Source organism: Jaculus jaculus, chromosome 2, assembly GCF_020740685.1.
Source record: "Jaculus jaculus isolate mJacJac1 chromosome 2, mJacJac1.mat.Y.cur, whole genome shotgun sequence".
In the NCBI taxonomy this organism is placed as follows: Eukaryota; Metazoa; Chordata; class Mammalia; order Rodentia; family Dipodidae; genus Jaculus; species Jaculus jaculus.
The window spans coordinates 213,852,658-213,867,334 of NC_059103.1; the positions used below are offsets into that span (position 1 = coordinate 213,852,658).

The 14,677-nt window shown below is 43.6% G+C and overlaps 2 protein-coding genes across 2 annotated transcripts in view; one reads left to right on the plus strand and one right to left on the minus strand.

Annotated features, from left to right (window-relative positions):
• Positions 1-499: 499 nt before the first annotated feature.
• Spatc1 (spermatogenesis and centriole associated 1) overlaps positions 500-14,677 on the minus strand; it is a 43,805-nt gene continuing 29,627 nt past the window's right edge. The window contains exon 5 of the mRNA XM_045143924.1: positions 500-829. Coding sequence (XP_044999859.1) covers positions 500-829 — 330 coding nt within the window. The remainder of the gene's footprint in view (positions 830-14,677) is intronic.
• LOC101601527 (eukaryotic translation initiation factor 1-like) lies at positions 13,325-13,836 on the plus strand. The gene has a single exon (XM_045143925.1). It carries the CDS (start codon positions 13,325-13,327, stop codon positions 13,664-13,666), a length of 342 nt encoding a protein of 113 aa, XP_044999860.1. The 3' UTR covers positions 13,667-13,836.

Below are 14,677 nucleotides of genomic sequence, written 5' to 3' on the forward strand. Positions count from 1 at the left end.
TTCTTCTCCCCACACTTTGGGCCTCTTGGTATGGGGTTGCTTTCTCTGCAGCTGCCCTGCCCTGGTTTGAATAAGGTGGTCTTTGGCCCTCCTCCCCCTCCTCCCCTCTTGCTCCAAGACCCTGAAGTTCTTTGTCCCCTGCATTGCACAAAGGCTGTCCCTTCCTTCCTGTGCCCCTCCTCACCCCCGCTCTTCTTCCTCCAAGACTCAGAATTCCCTCTGCTTCTGCCACTAAGTGGAAGGGACCTGGAAGCCTTTAGTTCAGTCTCCTCATTCAGACATATGTTGAGCCTTGTTCTGGGGGGTTCTGCAGGGGCCCCATGTGGGTGTGAACTCCCATGACAGGCAGGACTGAAGATGCCTAGTGAGGCACCCCACAGGAGGAGGCAGCAACACCCAGAAATGTGGCGTGGGCCCAGTGGATAGTGTCTGTAGGAAGCTTTAATGGCCATGCGCAGGGTACTGGGCAGAGTGAACCTGGGCCAGCTGGGCATGAATGTTACCAAATGAACATGGGTTTGCCATCATCATGTGACAACTGGTTGAGGCATGAGAGCAGCAAGAGGGCATCCGTGAGCATGCTGGGGTGCACAGTCTCTACCAGCACTCGCTGCAGGAAGTCCACAGTGTAGGAACCGCCCTCAGACGCTGCCAGTTCGGGCCGCTCTCGCAAGATGCCGTAGGCATTCACCAGCTGCTCTGTCAGCGCCGGGTGAACCCGTCCGTTGTAGCCCAGACTCTGAAGCCTGTTCATGATGCTCACGTAGCGCTGTGTGAGTGTCTGGCAGAGGTCTTCATCCAGCTTGTGGTTACTGGGGTTCAGGGAGGCCTGTTGGGAGAGTGGCCATCAGGGACCTTCCCCTACCACTGTGGCACACAGGAGAAAGAGAGGGGCAGGAGACGCTGATTGAGGGAGGCCACCAAACACAGCTGACCACCATCCAAGGGGATACATGGGGAGATTTTTGGGGTGCCCAAGAGGTAGGGGAATCCAGAGGACTGAGCCTGATGAAAGGTCACCAAGGCCTGATCAGGATGGGAAGGGCAGTGTTCCTTCAAAGCTTCCAGAACACCTATCCCTGTTGTTTGTTCTATCCACCAGGGGTATAGGACTCAGCTGACACCACCAAGGACTAAGAATGGGGAGTGTGACTGGGAATCTGGAGGCACAGGAAAAATGAGGGGGCTGTTCATACTCTCAGGGTCATCTGATCCCAGTTTGTGAGGTTTCCCCAAGAGTTGAGGGAAAGTTCTATTTTTATATTTTCTCTTCCCTCCCTCCTTCCTTCTTCCTTCCTTCCTTCCTTTTTTTGAGGTAGGACAGGGTCTCACTTGGTGATCCATGTAGCCTAGCTGGCCTTGAATTTAAGGCAATTAACCTGCTTCAGCTTGCTGAATGCTGAGAATCTGTGTGGCCCACCATACCTGGGTGTGGAGAGCTCTTAACATGGAGTGACAGACAATGGCTCACCCAGCTACTAACAGTGCCTGCGACCTTTTTGAACATCACTTTTCACAGACTCCCTACAGCCATGGTACCTGACCTTTGATCAAAAAGATGGATATCCCAGCACCCGGGAGGCAGAGGTAGGAGGATCGCCTTGAGTTCAAGGCCACCCTGAGACTACAGAGTTAATTCCAGGTCAGCCTGGACCAGAGTGAGACCCTACCTCGAAAAACCAAAAAAAAAAAAAAAAAAAAGATGGATATGGGGCTGGAGAGATGGTTCAGGCCTACAAAGCCTAAGGAGCCAGATTTGATTTCCAGTACCCACATAAAGCCAAATACACAAGGTGGTACATGCATCTGGAGTTCATTTTCATTGGCTAGAGGCCCTGGAATATGCATTCTCTCTTTTAAAGAAAATTTCAGTTATTGAGAGATAGAAAGAGGTAGAGAGATAGAAAGTTGCAGAAAGGGAGAGAGGGAGAGAGAGAGAGAGAGAGAGAGAGAGAATGGGCTTGTCCCCTAGCACTAAGAAAAAAAGAAAAATGTAAAAGATCTCAGCAAATATGCTTAACCTGACTATACATTGTGTAAATGTGCCAAACACTTCACATGGCACCCCATTAATAGGTGTGATTTTATGTTTTTATATATTAGCATGTTAAAAATTAAAGAAGCTGGGCATGGTAGTGCACACCTTTAATCCCAGTACTTGGGAGGCAGAGGTAGGAGAATCACAGTGAGACTAGATATCGAGTTCCAGGTCAGCTTGGGATAGAGTGAAACCCTACCTCGAAAAAACAAGCAAACAAAAAAGTGTAATTTTATATTTTATTTATTTGAGAGAGAGAGACTGAATGCACCAGGGCCTCTAGCCATTGCAAACAAACTCCAGATGCATGCACCATCTTGTGCATTTGGCTTATGTGGTCACTGGGGAGTCAAACCTGGGTCTTTAGGCTCCACAGGCAAGCACCTTAACTGCTAAGCCATCTCGACAGCCCAAAAGTATAACTTTAAAAATTAAAGAAATAGGGCTGAGCCAGGTGTGGTGGCACATGCCTTTAATCCCAGCACTCAGGAGGCAGAGGTAGGAAGATCACTGTGAGTTTGAGGCCACCCTGAGACTACATAGTGAATTCCAGATCAGCCTGGACTAGAGTGAGACCCTACCTTGAAAAACTAAAAATAAGTAAATTAAATAAATAAGTAAATAAATTAGTTGAGCTGGGCATGGTAGTGCACACCTTTAATCCCAGCACTTGGGAGGCAGAGCTAGGAGAATCACCATGATTTTAAGGCCACCCTGAATCTGCATAGTGAATTCTAGGTCAGCCTGGGCTAGAGTGAGACCCTACCTTGAAAAACCAAAAAAAGTTAAAAAGCTGAGGGCTGGGGAGATGGCTTAGTGGTTAAGCGCTTGTCTGTGAAGCTTAAGGACCCCGGTTCGAGGCTCAGTTCCCCAGGACCAATGTTAGCCAGATGCACAAGGGAGCACACGCATCTGGAGTTCATTTGCAGTGGCTGGAGGCCCTGGCATGCCTATTCTCTCTCTCTCTCTCTCTCTCTCTTCCTCTTTCTCTGTCACTCTCAAATAAATAAGAATGAATATTTTCATTTTCAGTCTGGGCATGGTGGTACATGCCTTTAATCCTAGCACTGGGGAGGCAGAGGTAGGATGATCACTGTGAGTTTGAGCCCAGCCTAAGACTACATAGTAAATTCCAGGTCAGCCTGGGCTAGAGTGAAACCTTACCTCAAAAAACAAAAGGGTTGGAGAGATGTCTTAGTGGTTAAGTGCTTGCCCATCTGTTTCTCCTCTCTCTCTGCTAAATAAGTACTACAGATATGGCTTAGCGGTTAAGATGCTTCCTACACAGCCAGAGGAACCAGGTTCGATTCCTCAGGATCCGTGTCAGCCAAATGCACAAGGTAGCGCATGCATCTAGAGTTTGTGTACAGGGGCTAAAGGCCCTGTTGTGCCCATTCTCTCTCTTTCAAAGAGATTAAAAATAAGGTATATACATGAGAAATACTGAGCCATGCCTTTAATCCCAGCATTCAGGAAGCAGAGGTAGGAGAATAGCTGTAAGTTTAAGGCCAGCCTGAGACTACACAGTGAATTCCAGGTCAGCCTGGGCTAGAGTGAGACCCTACCTCAACTAAAATAAAATAAAAATAAATAAAATAAAATAAAAAATAATAGGCACAGGGCTAGGAAGATAGCTTAATGGCTAAAATGCTTGTAGTATAAGGGTGAGGAACTGGGTTCAGATTCCCAGCACCCATATAAAAAATAAAAAGGTTAGGTGTGGTGATATGTGTTTATAATCCCAGTGCTGGGGAAACAGAGACAGGGAGTCCTTGGGGCTCACTGGCTGCCTAGTCAAGCCATGTTGAGTTCTAAGTCTAGCAAGAGACCCTTGTCTCAATAAAGTGGAGAGTGATTGAAGAAGACACCCAACCTCAGTCTCTACATGTGTACACACAGCATATGTCCCACCCCACATGCTCACCTCACATAGAAACACACACTACCACCACCAATAACAAGACCAGAAACAGGATAAGTAGCTTGACATGGTGGCACATGCCTGAGATCTCTCACACAGGAGGCAGAGGCAGGAGATCACCACAAGTTTGAGGCCAACCTAGTCTACATAGTGAGCTCCAAGCCATCCAAGGACACACAATAAAACCTTGTCTCAAAAAACCAGCAGGTTGTGGTGGTGCATGTTTTTAATTCCAGCATTTAAGGTGCTGAAGTAGGAAGACTCACCATGAGTTTGAGGCCAGCCTGGGCTAGAGTAAGACCCTGTTTCAAAAATCATTAAAATAAAAACCACATAGGGGCTGAAGAGATTGCTTAGTGCTTAAGTGCTTGCTTATGAACCCTAAGGACCCAGGTTCCATTCCATAGTACCCACATAAGCCAGATGCACAAGGTGGTACATATGTTTGAAGTTCATTTGCAGTGGCTAGAGGCCCTGGTGCATCCATGCTCTCTATTTGCCTCTTTCTGTCTCTCAAATAAATAAAATATTTTTAAAAAAACATTTAAAAATCAGAATAATTTTTTTTAATTTTTATTTATTTATTTATTTGTTTGTTTGAGAGCGACAAACACAGAGAGAAAGACAGATAGAGGGAGAGAGAGAGAATGGGCGTGCCAGGGCTTCCAGCCTCTGCTAACGAACTCCAGACATGTGCGCCCTTGTGCATCTGGCTAACGTGGGACCTGGGGAACCGAGCCTCAAACCGGGGTCCTTAGGCTTCACAGGCAAGCACTTAACTGCTAAGCCATCTCTCCAGCCCAGAATAAAATTTTTAAAAAAGTTAATTCCAGGTCAGTCTGAGCTAGAGTGAGACCCTACCTCGAAAAACCAAAAATAAATAAAATAAAATAAATTACTTCATGATCTTGTTAAAAAGACAGCCGACTAGGCATGGTGGTGCATGCCTTTAATCCCAGCCCTCAAGAGACACAGGCAGGTGGATCACTGTGAGTTCAAGACTACATATTGAATTCCAGGTCAGCCTGGACTAGAGTGAGACCCTACCTTGAAACAAACAAGATAGCCAGGTTCAGTGGGGAGTCACTGTGTCCTCAAGGAAGAGTAGAGCTCAACTAATGCTTTTCAGTTTGTAGAATGAATAGGCCTGGTTGGGACAATACCAGGTTGGCCAGTCTGGGTAGAATTTAGGAATTCTAACAACGGTTGGCAACTGGAGTGAAGAAAAGCAAGGTCCCAGCACTCTGGAGGCAGAGGCAGGAGAATGGTTGTGGGTTTGAGGCCAGCCTGAGACTACATAATAAATTCCAGGTCAGCCTGGGCTAAACAAACAAAAAGGCAAAACAAAGGGCTAGAGGGATGGCTTAGTGATAAGACGTTTGCCTGCAAAGCCAAAGGACCCAGGCTCGATTCCCCAAGACCCACATTAGCCAGATGCACAAGGCGGCACATGTGTCTGGAGTTCGTTTGCAGTGGCTGGAGGTCCTGGCTTGCCCATTCTCTCTCTCTCTCTCTGTCAAGTAAATAAATAAATATATTTAAAAAAAAAACTTTGCCTGCAAAGCCTAAGACCCAGGTTTGATTCTCCAGGACCCACATAAGCCAGATGCACAAGGTGGTGCTTGTGTCTTGGAGTTCATTTGCACTGGCAAGAGGCCCTGGCATGCCCATTCTACCTCTGTCTCTATGTGCCTCCTTCTCCCTCTCTAACAATAAATAAAACCTTACATTCAAAAAAGAAATAAAGCTTATCTGGACATGGTGGCACACACCTTTAATGCTAGCACTAGGGAGACAGAGGTAAGAGGATCACTATGAGTTGAATGGGCCAATGGGTCTAAAAGTGGTGATGGAGGCTCTTGGGCAGAATGATTGGCATGGTATGATGAAGTCTAGGGACCCAGAGGCTGCCAACATGGCTCAGTGGGCCACACTGGCTTTGACTTCCTCAGGTGTGAAATCACGTATAGCTTTACATTGCTCTTAGCTTTCTCTGCCTCTTTCCTAAAGAGGTCCATCTTAGTGTTGTGACCTAATTCTGCAGCCTAAGCAAAAGTAGAGGGTCAGTGTGGCAGACTGGCACAGCCAATCCCTAAATGTCTGTGGTTTTATCTTTCATTTAAACTGCCACTTTCTTTCTCTTAGAAAGATTGACTGTGTGTGTTCCATGGTGTGTGTGTACCCTATGGCATGCGAATAGAGGCCAGAGAAGAGGGTCAGGTGTCCTCTGATGGCTCACCTGCATACTTCCTTCCTTGGGATGGGGTCTCTCCCTCAATATGGAGCTGTGATCAATAAACCTCGATTTAAAATTTTTAGTGTGTGGGCACTCATGTGCGCATGCGTGCATACCATGGGTCTCATGCCATTGCAAATGAATGCCTATCTGGCTTTAGGTGGGTACCAGGGGACATGAACCTGGTCTATCATCAGGCTTTGCAAACAACTGTCTTTAACCACTGAGCAATTTCCCCAGACCTCCCTCTTTTCAACAAATTTAATAGCCTGACAAAGCATCACATCACATACACACAGATATCAGTATATGGATGTCAAATACAGACTAAAGTTTTAGGTATTCATTAAAAAATACAATTTAATGAAGCCGGGCATGGTGGCACACGCCTTTAATCCCAGCACTTGGGAGGCAGAGGTAGGAGGATCACAGTGAGTTTGAGGCCACCCTGAGACTACATAGTGAGTTCCAGGTCAGCCTGAGCTAGAGTGAGACCCTACCTCAAAAAATAAACAAACAGGACTTCCGGTTAAGATGGCGGCGTAGGTACAACGCCAAAGCAGCCTAGGGGGGAAAAAGACCAAAAAAACTCAGCAAAATACACACTTTTACTAAAAAGTGAGGTGTATAGGAAATTGAGGCGGCAGCGGAGAAGTAGAAGAGTTCCAGAGCATCCAGAGCCTGCACAGGCGGGAACAGCGGCTCCGGGGCGGCTCGGCCACCCGCCGCAGCTGCGGAGCGGCAGAAAGCCGCCGGACTCTCGGCTCGAGCCGCAGGACAAGCCAGGTGCGGGATTTTCCCCTCACACCGCGCTCTCCGCAACTCGGGAAACGTGAGGGGAGAGCGGCAGCGAGCAACGGAGGGAAGAGCAGACCGCGAGGTAGAAGCACACGTGGAACAGCGATACAACAAGAGCAGCCACGGCTCCCTCCCCTCCCCCACCACCTGAACCCAGCTCCAGCGAACACAGCAGCAGCCTGGGACCCGGCCACGCCAACTTGGGCTGACAGCAGGACCCAAGCAGGAGCAGAGTTCGGCAGCAACTTCAGCGGCTCCAGCACCGGTACCAGTGGCCCCAGCAGCAGCGGACCCAGGAGCGGCAGCGGCGGCAGATCCCGCAGCAGCGGCTTCGGGGTGAGCAGCGGCGGTGGACACGGCAGCGGCAGCTTCAGCAGCAGTGGTGGCTCCGGGGGTGGCAGCTACAACAGCAGCAGAGGCAGCAGCAGCGGCTCAGTTTGCCCCATAGGAAAAGCAAGTGCCCAGCTCCAGAAATCAGAACAGCAGCCCGACGACCCAGGCAGCAACTTGACTGAGACCACAATCACCCAAGGTAACTGGGATTGCACCAGGGAAGGGTCTCACTTGGTCACAAGCTGACTTGGATACCTCAACAGACCAGAAATCTAAACCTCTTTGTTGATAGAGGATCTGGTCATTATAATAACTACTCTTGCATACATACTCGGGGCTGTTTTTGATTGAATGTGTACAGTGTTTAGTTAAATTTTAGAATCTACCAGTATTTTATTCCACTCAGCCTGCTTGAATACTCCTATAGCAGGGAAACTCAACCCCTAAGAACATCTTTGTAGATACTCTGAGAGTCTTAAGAGCCACACCTAATACCTTAAGGTCCTACCCTGAAAATATATTACATCAAATCAATTGATACAGCTAAGAATACACAGCTAGCTAGAAAATCCAAGCATTAACTTAATCCATGATGCAAAAATATATACATTATAACACAAGAAACACTAAAAAGCAAGACGATATAAATCCGCCTAAAAGTATTAATGCATCAGAAATGTCCTCCAGTGAGAAAGAGTTAGAGGAAATGCCTGAGAAAGAGTTCAAAAGAATAATTATAAATATGTTCAAAGAGGTCAAAGAACACATGAAAACAATCAAAGAAGAAATCAAAGAGGAAATCAAAGGAATCAAAGAAGAGGCAGGACACCAATTTAATGAAATAAAGAAGGCAATACAAGACATAAATAGGGAAATAGAAATAATAAAGAAAAACCAGTCAGAATTACTAGCAATGAAGAACACAGTTAATGAAATAAAAAACTCTGTAGAAAATCTCACCAGTAGGATGGATGAGTGAGAGGACAGAATATCTAAGCTAGAAGATCAGGTGGCAGACCTAATGCAGTCCAACAAAGAGAAAGACAAACTTATAGAAAAGTATGAGTGGGAATTTCAAGATATTCGGGACACTATGAAAAGATTCAATATAAGAATTCAGGGCATAGTAGAAGGAGAAGAACTCCACTCCAGAGGCATAGTAGGCATCTTCAACAAAATCATAGAGGAAAATTTCCCCCAAATTGGGAAAGAGGTGCCAATACAGATACAGGAAGCCTTTAGAACCCCAGCCAGACAAAACCCAGAAAGAAACTCTCCTCGCCACATTATACTCAAACTTCCAAACACACAAACCAAAGAAAAAATATTGCAAGCAGTTAGAGAGAAAAATCAAGTTACCTACAAAAGCAAGCCCATCAGGATTACAGCAGATTATTCAACACAAACTTTTAAAGCCAGAAGGGCTTGGAGTGATATATTCCAAGTTCTGAAAGATAACAACTGTCAACCAAGGTTACTTTATCCTGCAAAGTTATCCATCCAAATAGATGGAGAAATAAAGACATTCCATGACAAAAGCAGGTTAAAGGAGTATCTGAAGACAAAACCAGCTCTACAGAAAATACTTGATAGAATCCTCCATGCTGAACAAAAGGAAAAGCACACATATAAGGAACCTAGAAAAAACAAGCTATACTCAAATACCAGTTAACAGAAGAGAGCACAGGTAGAACAAGTAACACACACACACACACACACACAAATGGCAAACATAAATACACACCTTTCAATAATATCTCTTAATATCAACGGTCTCAATGCCCCAACGAAAAGACATAGATTTGCAGACTGGGTTAAAAAGCAGGATCCTACAATTTGTTGTCTCCAAGAAACTCACCTTTCTACAAAGGATAGACATTATCTTAGGGTGAAAGGTTGGAAGACGGTGTTTCAAGCAAATGGGCCTAGAAAACAAGCAGGGGTTGCTATCCTAATATCAGACAGGGTAGACTTTAGTCCGACGTTAGTCAAAAAAGATAAGGAAGGTCACTTTATATTGATTAAGGGCACACTCCAACAGGAGGACATTACAATCCTAAACATATATGCACCTAACATGGGGGCTCCCAAATTCGTCAAACAAACACTATTAGAACTAAGGTCACAGATAACACCAAACACAGTGGTGGTGGGTGACTTTAACACCCCACTCTCATCAATTGACAGGTCATCCAGGGAAAGAATAAACAGAGAGGCATCTGGACTAAATGAGGTCATAGAAGGAATGGACCTAACAGATATATACAGGACATTTCATCCAAAGGCTGCAGAATATACATTCTTTTCAGCAGCACATGGAACATTCTCTAAAATAGACCATATATTAGGACACAAAGCAAATCTTAACAAATTCAGGAAAATTGAAATAATTCCTTGCATTCTATCTGACCACAATGGAATTAAACTAAAAATCAGTAGCAAGAAAGGCTATAGAGCATACACAAAATCATGGAAACTAAACAATACACTACTAAATGATGAGTGGGTCAATGAAGAAATCAAAAAGGAAATCAAAAAATTTATAGAGTCAAATGATAATGAGAACACAACATACCAAAATCTCTGGGACACAATGAAGGCAGTTCTAAGAGGTAAATTTATAGCCTTAAGTGCCTATATTAAGAAATTAGAAAGGTCGCAAGTAAACGACCTAATGCTTCGCCTTAAAGCCTTGGAAAAAGAAGAACAAGGCAAACCAAAAAGTAGTAGACGGGAAGAAATAATAAAGATTAGGGCAGAAATTAATGAAATAGAAACAAAAAGAACAATCCAAAGAATTAATGAAACAAAGAGTTGGTTCTTTGAAAGGATAAACAAGATTGATAAACCCTTAGCAAATCTGACCAAAAGAAAGAGAGAAGAGACACAAATTAATAAAATCAGAGATGAACAAGGTAACATCACAACAGATTCCAGAGAAATTCAAAAAATTATAGGGACATACTATAAAAGCATATACTCCACAAAGTATGAAAATCTGAAAGAAATGGATGATTTCCTTGATCTATATGACCTACCTAAATTAAATCAAAATGAGATTAATCACTTAAATAGACCTATAACAAACATGGAGATCCGAGCAGTTATCAATAATCTCCCAACTAAAAAAAGCCCAGGCCCGGATGGATTCACTGCTGAATTTTACCAGACTTTTAAGGAAGAGCTAACACCATTGCTTCTTAAGCTTTTCCAGGAAATAGAAAAAGAAGGAATCCTACCAAACTCCTTCTATGAGGCCAGCATCACCCTGATACCAAAACCAGGCAAAGATAGAACAAAAAAAGAAAATTACAGACCAATCTCCCTCATGAACATAGATGCAAAAATTCTCAACAAAATATTGGCAAACAGAATACAAGAGTATATCAAAAAGATCATTCACCCTGACCAAGTAGGCTTTATCCCAGAGATGCAGGGATGGTTCAACATACGCAAATCTATAAATGTAATACATTACATAAATGGGTTGAAGGACAAAAATCACATGATCATCTCATTAGATGCAGAGAAAGCATTTGACAAAATCCAACATCCCTTCATGATAAAAGTCCTACAGAGACTGGGAATAGAAGAAACATATCTCAATATAATAAAGGCTATTTATGACAAGCCTACAGCCAACATATTACTAAATGGGGAAAAACTGGAAGCTTTTCCACTAGAATCAGGAACAAGACAAGGGTGTCCACTGTCTCCACTTCTATTTAATATAGTTTTGGAAGTCTTAGCCATAGCAGTAAGGCAAGAGACACACATAAAAGGGATACAAATTGGAAAGGAAGAAATCAAGTTATCATTATTTGCAGATGACATGATTCTATACATAAAGGACCCTAAAGACTCTACTAGCAAGCTGTTAGAGCTGATCAAAACCTACAGCAATGTAGCAGGATACAAAATAAATACACAGAAATCAGTAGCCTTCGTATATGCTAACAACAAACACAAAGAGGATGAAATCAGAGAATCACTCCCATTCACAATTGCATCAAAAAAAATAAAATACCTTGGAATAAACCTAACCAAGGAAGTAAAGAATCTATACAATGAGAACTTTAAAACACTCAAGCGAGAAATTGCAGAAGACACTAGAAAGTGGAGAAACATCCCTTGTTCCTGGCTTGGAAGAATCAATATCGTGAAAATGGCAATCTTACCTAAAGCAATCTACACATTTAATGCAATCCCTATCAAAATTCCAAAGGCTTTCTTCATGGAAATAGAAAAAACAATCCAAAAATTCATTTGGAATCACAAAAAACCTCGAATATCTAAAATAATACTGAGCAACAAAAAAGAGGCTGGTGGTATCACCATACCTGATTTTAACCTATACTACAGAGCCATAGTAACAAAACCAGCATGGTACTGGCACAAAAACAGACATGTAGATCAGTGGAACAGAATAGAGGACCCAGATGTAAGCCCAAGTAGCTATAGCCACCTGATATTGGATAAAAATGCCAAAAATACTCATTGGAGAAGAGACAGCCTCTTCAGCAAATGGTGTTTTGAAAACTGGATAAATATCTGCAGAAGGATGAAAATAGATTCTTCTCTCTCGCCATGCACAAGAATTAAGTCCAAATGGATTAAAGACCTTAACATCAGACCGGAAACTTTGAAACTGCTAGAGGAAAAAGTAGGGGAAACCCTTCAACATATTGGTCTTGGCAAAGACTTTCTGAATACAACCCCAATTGCTCAGGCAATAAAACCACAGATTAACCACTGGGACCTAATGAAATTACAGAGATTTTGCACCGCAAAGGACACAGTGAAAAAAGCAAAGAGGCAACCTACAGAATGGGAAAAAATCTTCGCCAGCTATATATCAGATAGAGGATTAATATCTAGGATATACAAAGAACTCAAAAAGTTAACCAATAAGGAATCAAACAAGCCAATCAAAAAATGGGCTAAGGAGCTAAATAGAGAGTTCTCAAAGGAAGAAATACGAATGGCATATAAGCACCTAAAAAAATGTTCTACGTCACTAGTCATCAGGGAAATGCAGATTAAAACTACATTGAGATTCCATCTCACTCCTGTCAGATTGGCCACCATCATGAAAACAAATGATCATAAATGTTGGCGGGGATGTGGAAAAAAAGGAACCCTTCTGCACTGCTGGTGGGAATGCAATCTGGTCCAGCCGTTGTGGAAAACAGTGTGGAGGTTCCTAAAGCAGCTAGAGATTGATCTACCATATGACCCAGCTATAGCACTCCTAGGCATATATCCAAAGGACTCATCTCATTTCCTTAGAAGTACATGCTCAACCATGTTTATTGCTGCTCAATTTATAATAGCTGGGAAATGGAACCAGCCTAGATGTCCCTCAACAGATGAGTGGATAATGAAGATGTGGTACATTTATACAATGGAGTTCTACTCAGCGGTAAAGAAAAATGAAGTTATGAAATTTGCAGAAAAATGGATGGACCTGGAAAGTATTATACTAAGTCAGGTAACCCAGGCCCAGAAAGCCAAGCACCACATGTTCTCTCTCATATGGGGATCCTAGCTACAGATGACTGGGCTTCTGTGTGAGAATGAAAATACTTAGTAGCAGAGGCCAGTAAGTTGAAAAGGAGACATAAAGGGTGGAGAAAGGAAGGGAGGAGGATACTTAATAGGTTGATATTGTATATATGTAATTACAATGATTGTAATGGGGAGGTAATATGATTGAGAATGGAATTTCAAATGGGAAAGTGTGGGGGTGGGGAGGGAGGGAATTACCATGGGATATATTTTATAATCATGGAAAATGTTAATAAAAATTAAAAAAAAAAACAAACAAACAAAATACAATTTAAAAACTATTTAGGCCCCAGTCAGTGAGCCGCCGCTGAGGACTCATCTGCCTTCCCCTCGACCCCCCTCACTTCCCGACACTCCGTTCCTCCTGCCCGCCTTCTCCCGCACCTGCCTTCCACAGGCTGTTTCCACTGAGAAAAAGGAATTGTATTGTATGTCTGCTATCCAGAACCTCCACCCTTTTGACCCCTTTGCTGATGCAAGTAAGGGTGATGACCTGCTTCCTGCCGGCACTGAGGATTATATCCATATAAGAGTTCAACAGAGGAACGGCAGGAAGACCCTGGCTACTGTCCAAGGGAGCGCTGATGATTATGATAAAAAGAAACTAGTGAAGGCGTTCAAGAAGAAATTTGCCTGCAATAGTACTGTAATTGAACATCCAGAATATGGAGAAGTGATTCAGCTACAGGGTGACCAGCACAAGAACATATGCCAGTTCCTAATAGAGATTGGACTGGCTAAGGATGATCAGCTGAAGGTTCATGGGTTTTAAGTGCTTGTGGCTCTCTGAAGTATAAGTGAGGATTTCCTTGCAATGAGTAGAATGTCCCTTCTGTCCCTTGTCACAAGCTTAAAAACCTCACAGCTTGTATAATGTAACCATTTGGGGTCTGCTTTTAACTTGGACTAGTGTAACTTCATGCAAGAAACTGAAAAGAGCCATGCTGTCTAAGAAAACTATTATTTATGTATTTATTTTGAGAGAGAAAGAGGCACATGGAGAAAATGGGCATGCCAGGGCCTCTAGCCACTGCAAACAAACTTCAGACACATGTATCACCTTGTGCATCTAGTTTATGTGGGTACTGGAGAATTGAACCTGGGTCCTTAAGCTACACAGGCAAATGCCTTAACCATTAAGCAATCTCTTCAGCCCCCCCCAAATTTACAATTTTTACATCGTATATGTGTGTACTTACATGTGTGTGGGAGCACATATGTGAACATGCATGTGTGTCTGTGTGAAGGCCAGAGGTTGATATCAGATGTCTTCCTCGATGGCTCTCCACCTTATTTTCTGAGGTAGGGTCTCATTTGAACCCAGGACTTCCCAATTTGGCTAGTCTTGGTAGCCAGTTTGCCCCAAGGATCCCATTTCCACCTCCTGAGTGCTGGGATTACAGGCGGACTGCCACACCCACTTGGCATTTACGTGGGTGCTGGGAATCTGAACTCTGGTCCTCACCCTTGCAATGGCAAGTTTTATCTGACTCAGCCATCTCTTTACTTTTCCTTTCCTTTTTTTTTGTGGTTTTTTGAGGTAGGGTCTCACTCTAGCCCAGGCTGACCTGGAATTCACTATGTAGTTTCAAGGTGGCCTCGAACTCGAGGTGATCCTCCTACCTCTGCCTCCTGAGTGCTGAGATTAAAAGCGCACGCCACCACACCTGGACCTCTGTACTTTTTCTGAGACAGGACCTTATGTATCCCAGGCTTGCTTTAAACTTGTCCTAAACTACCTGACTCCACCTTTCAAGTGCTGAGATTATAAACATGCTCTACC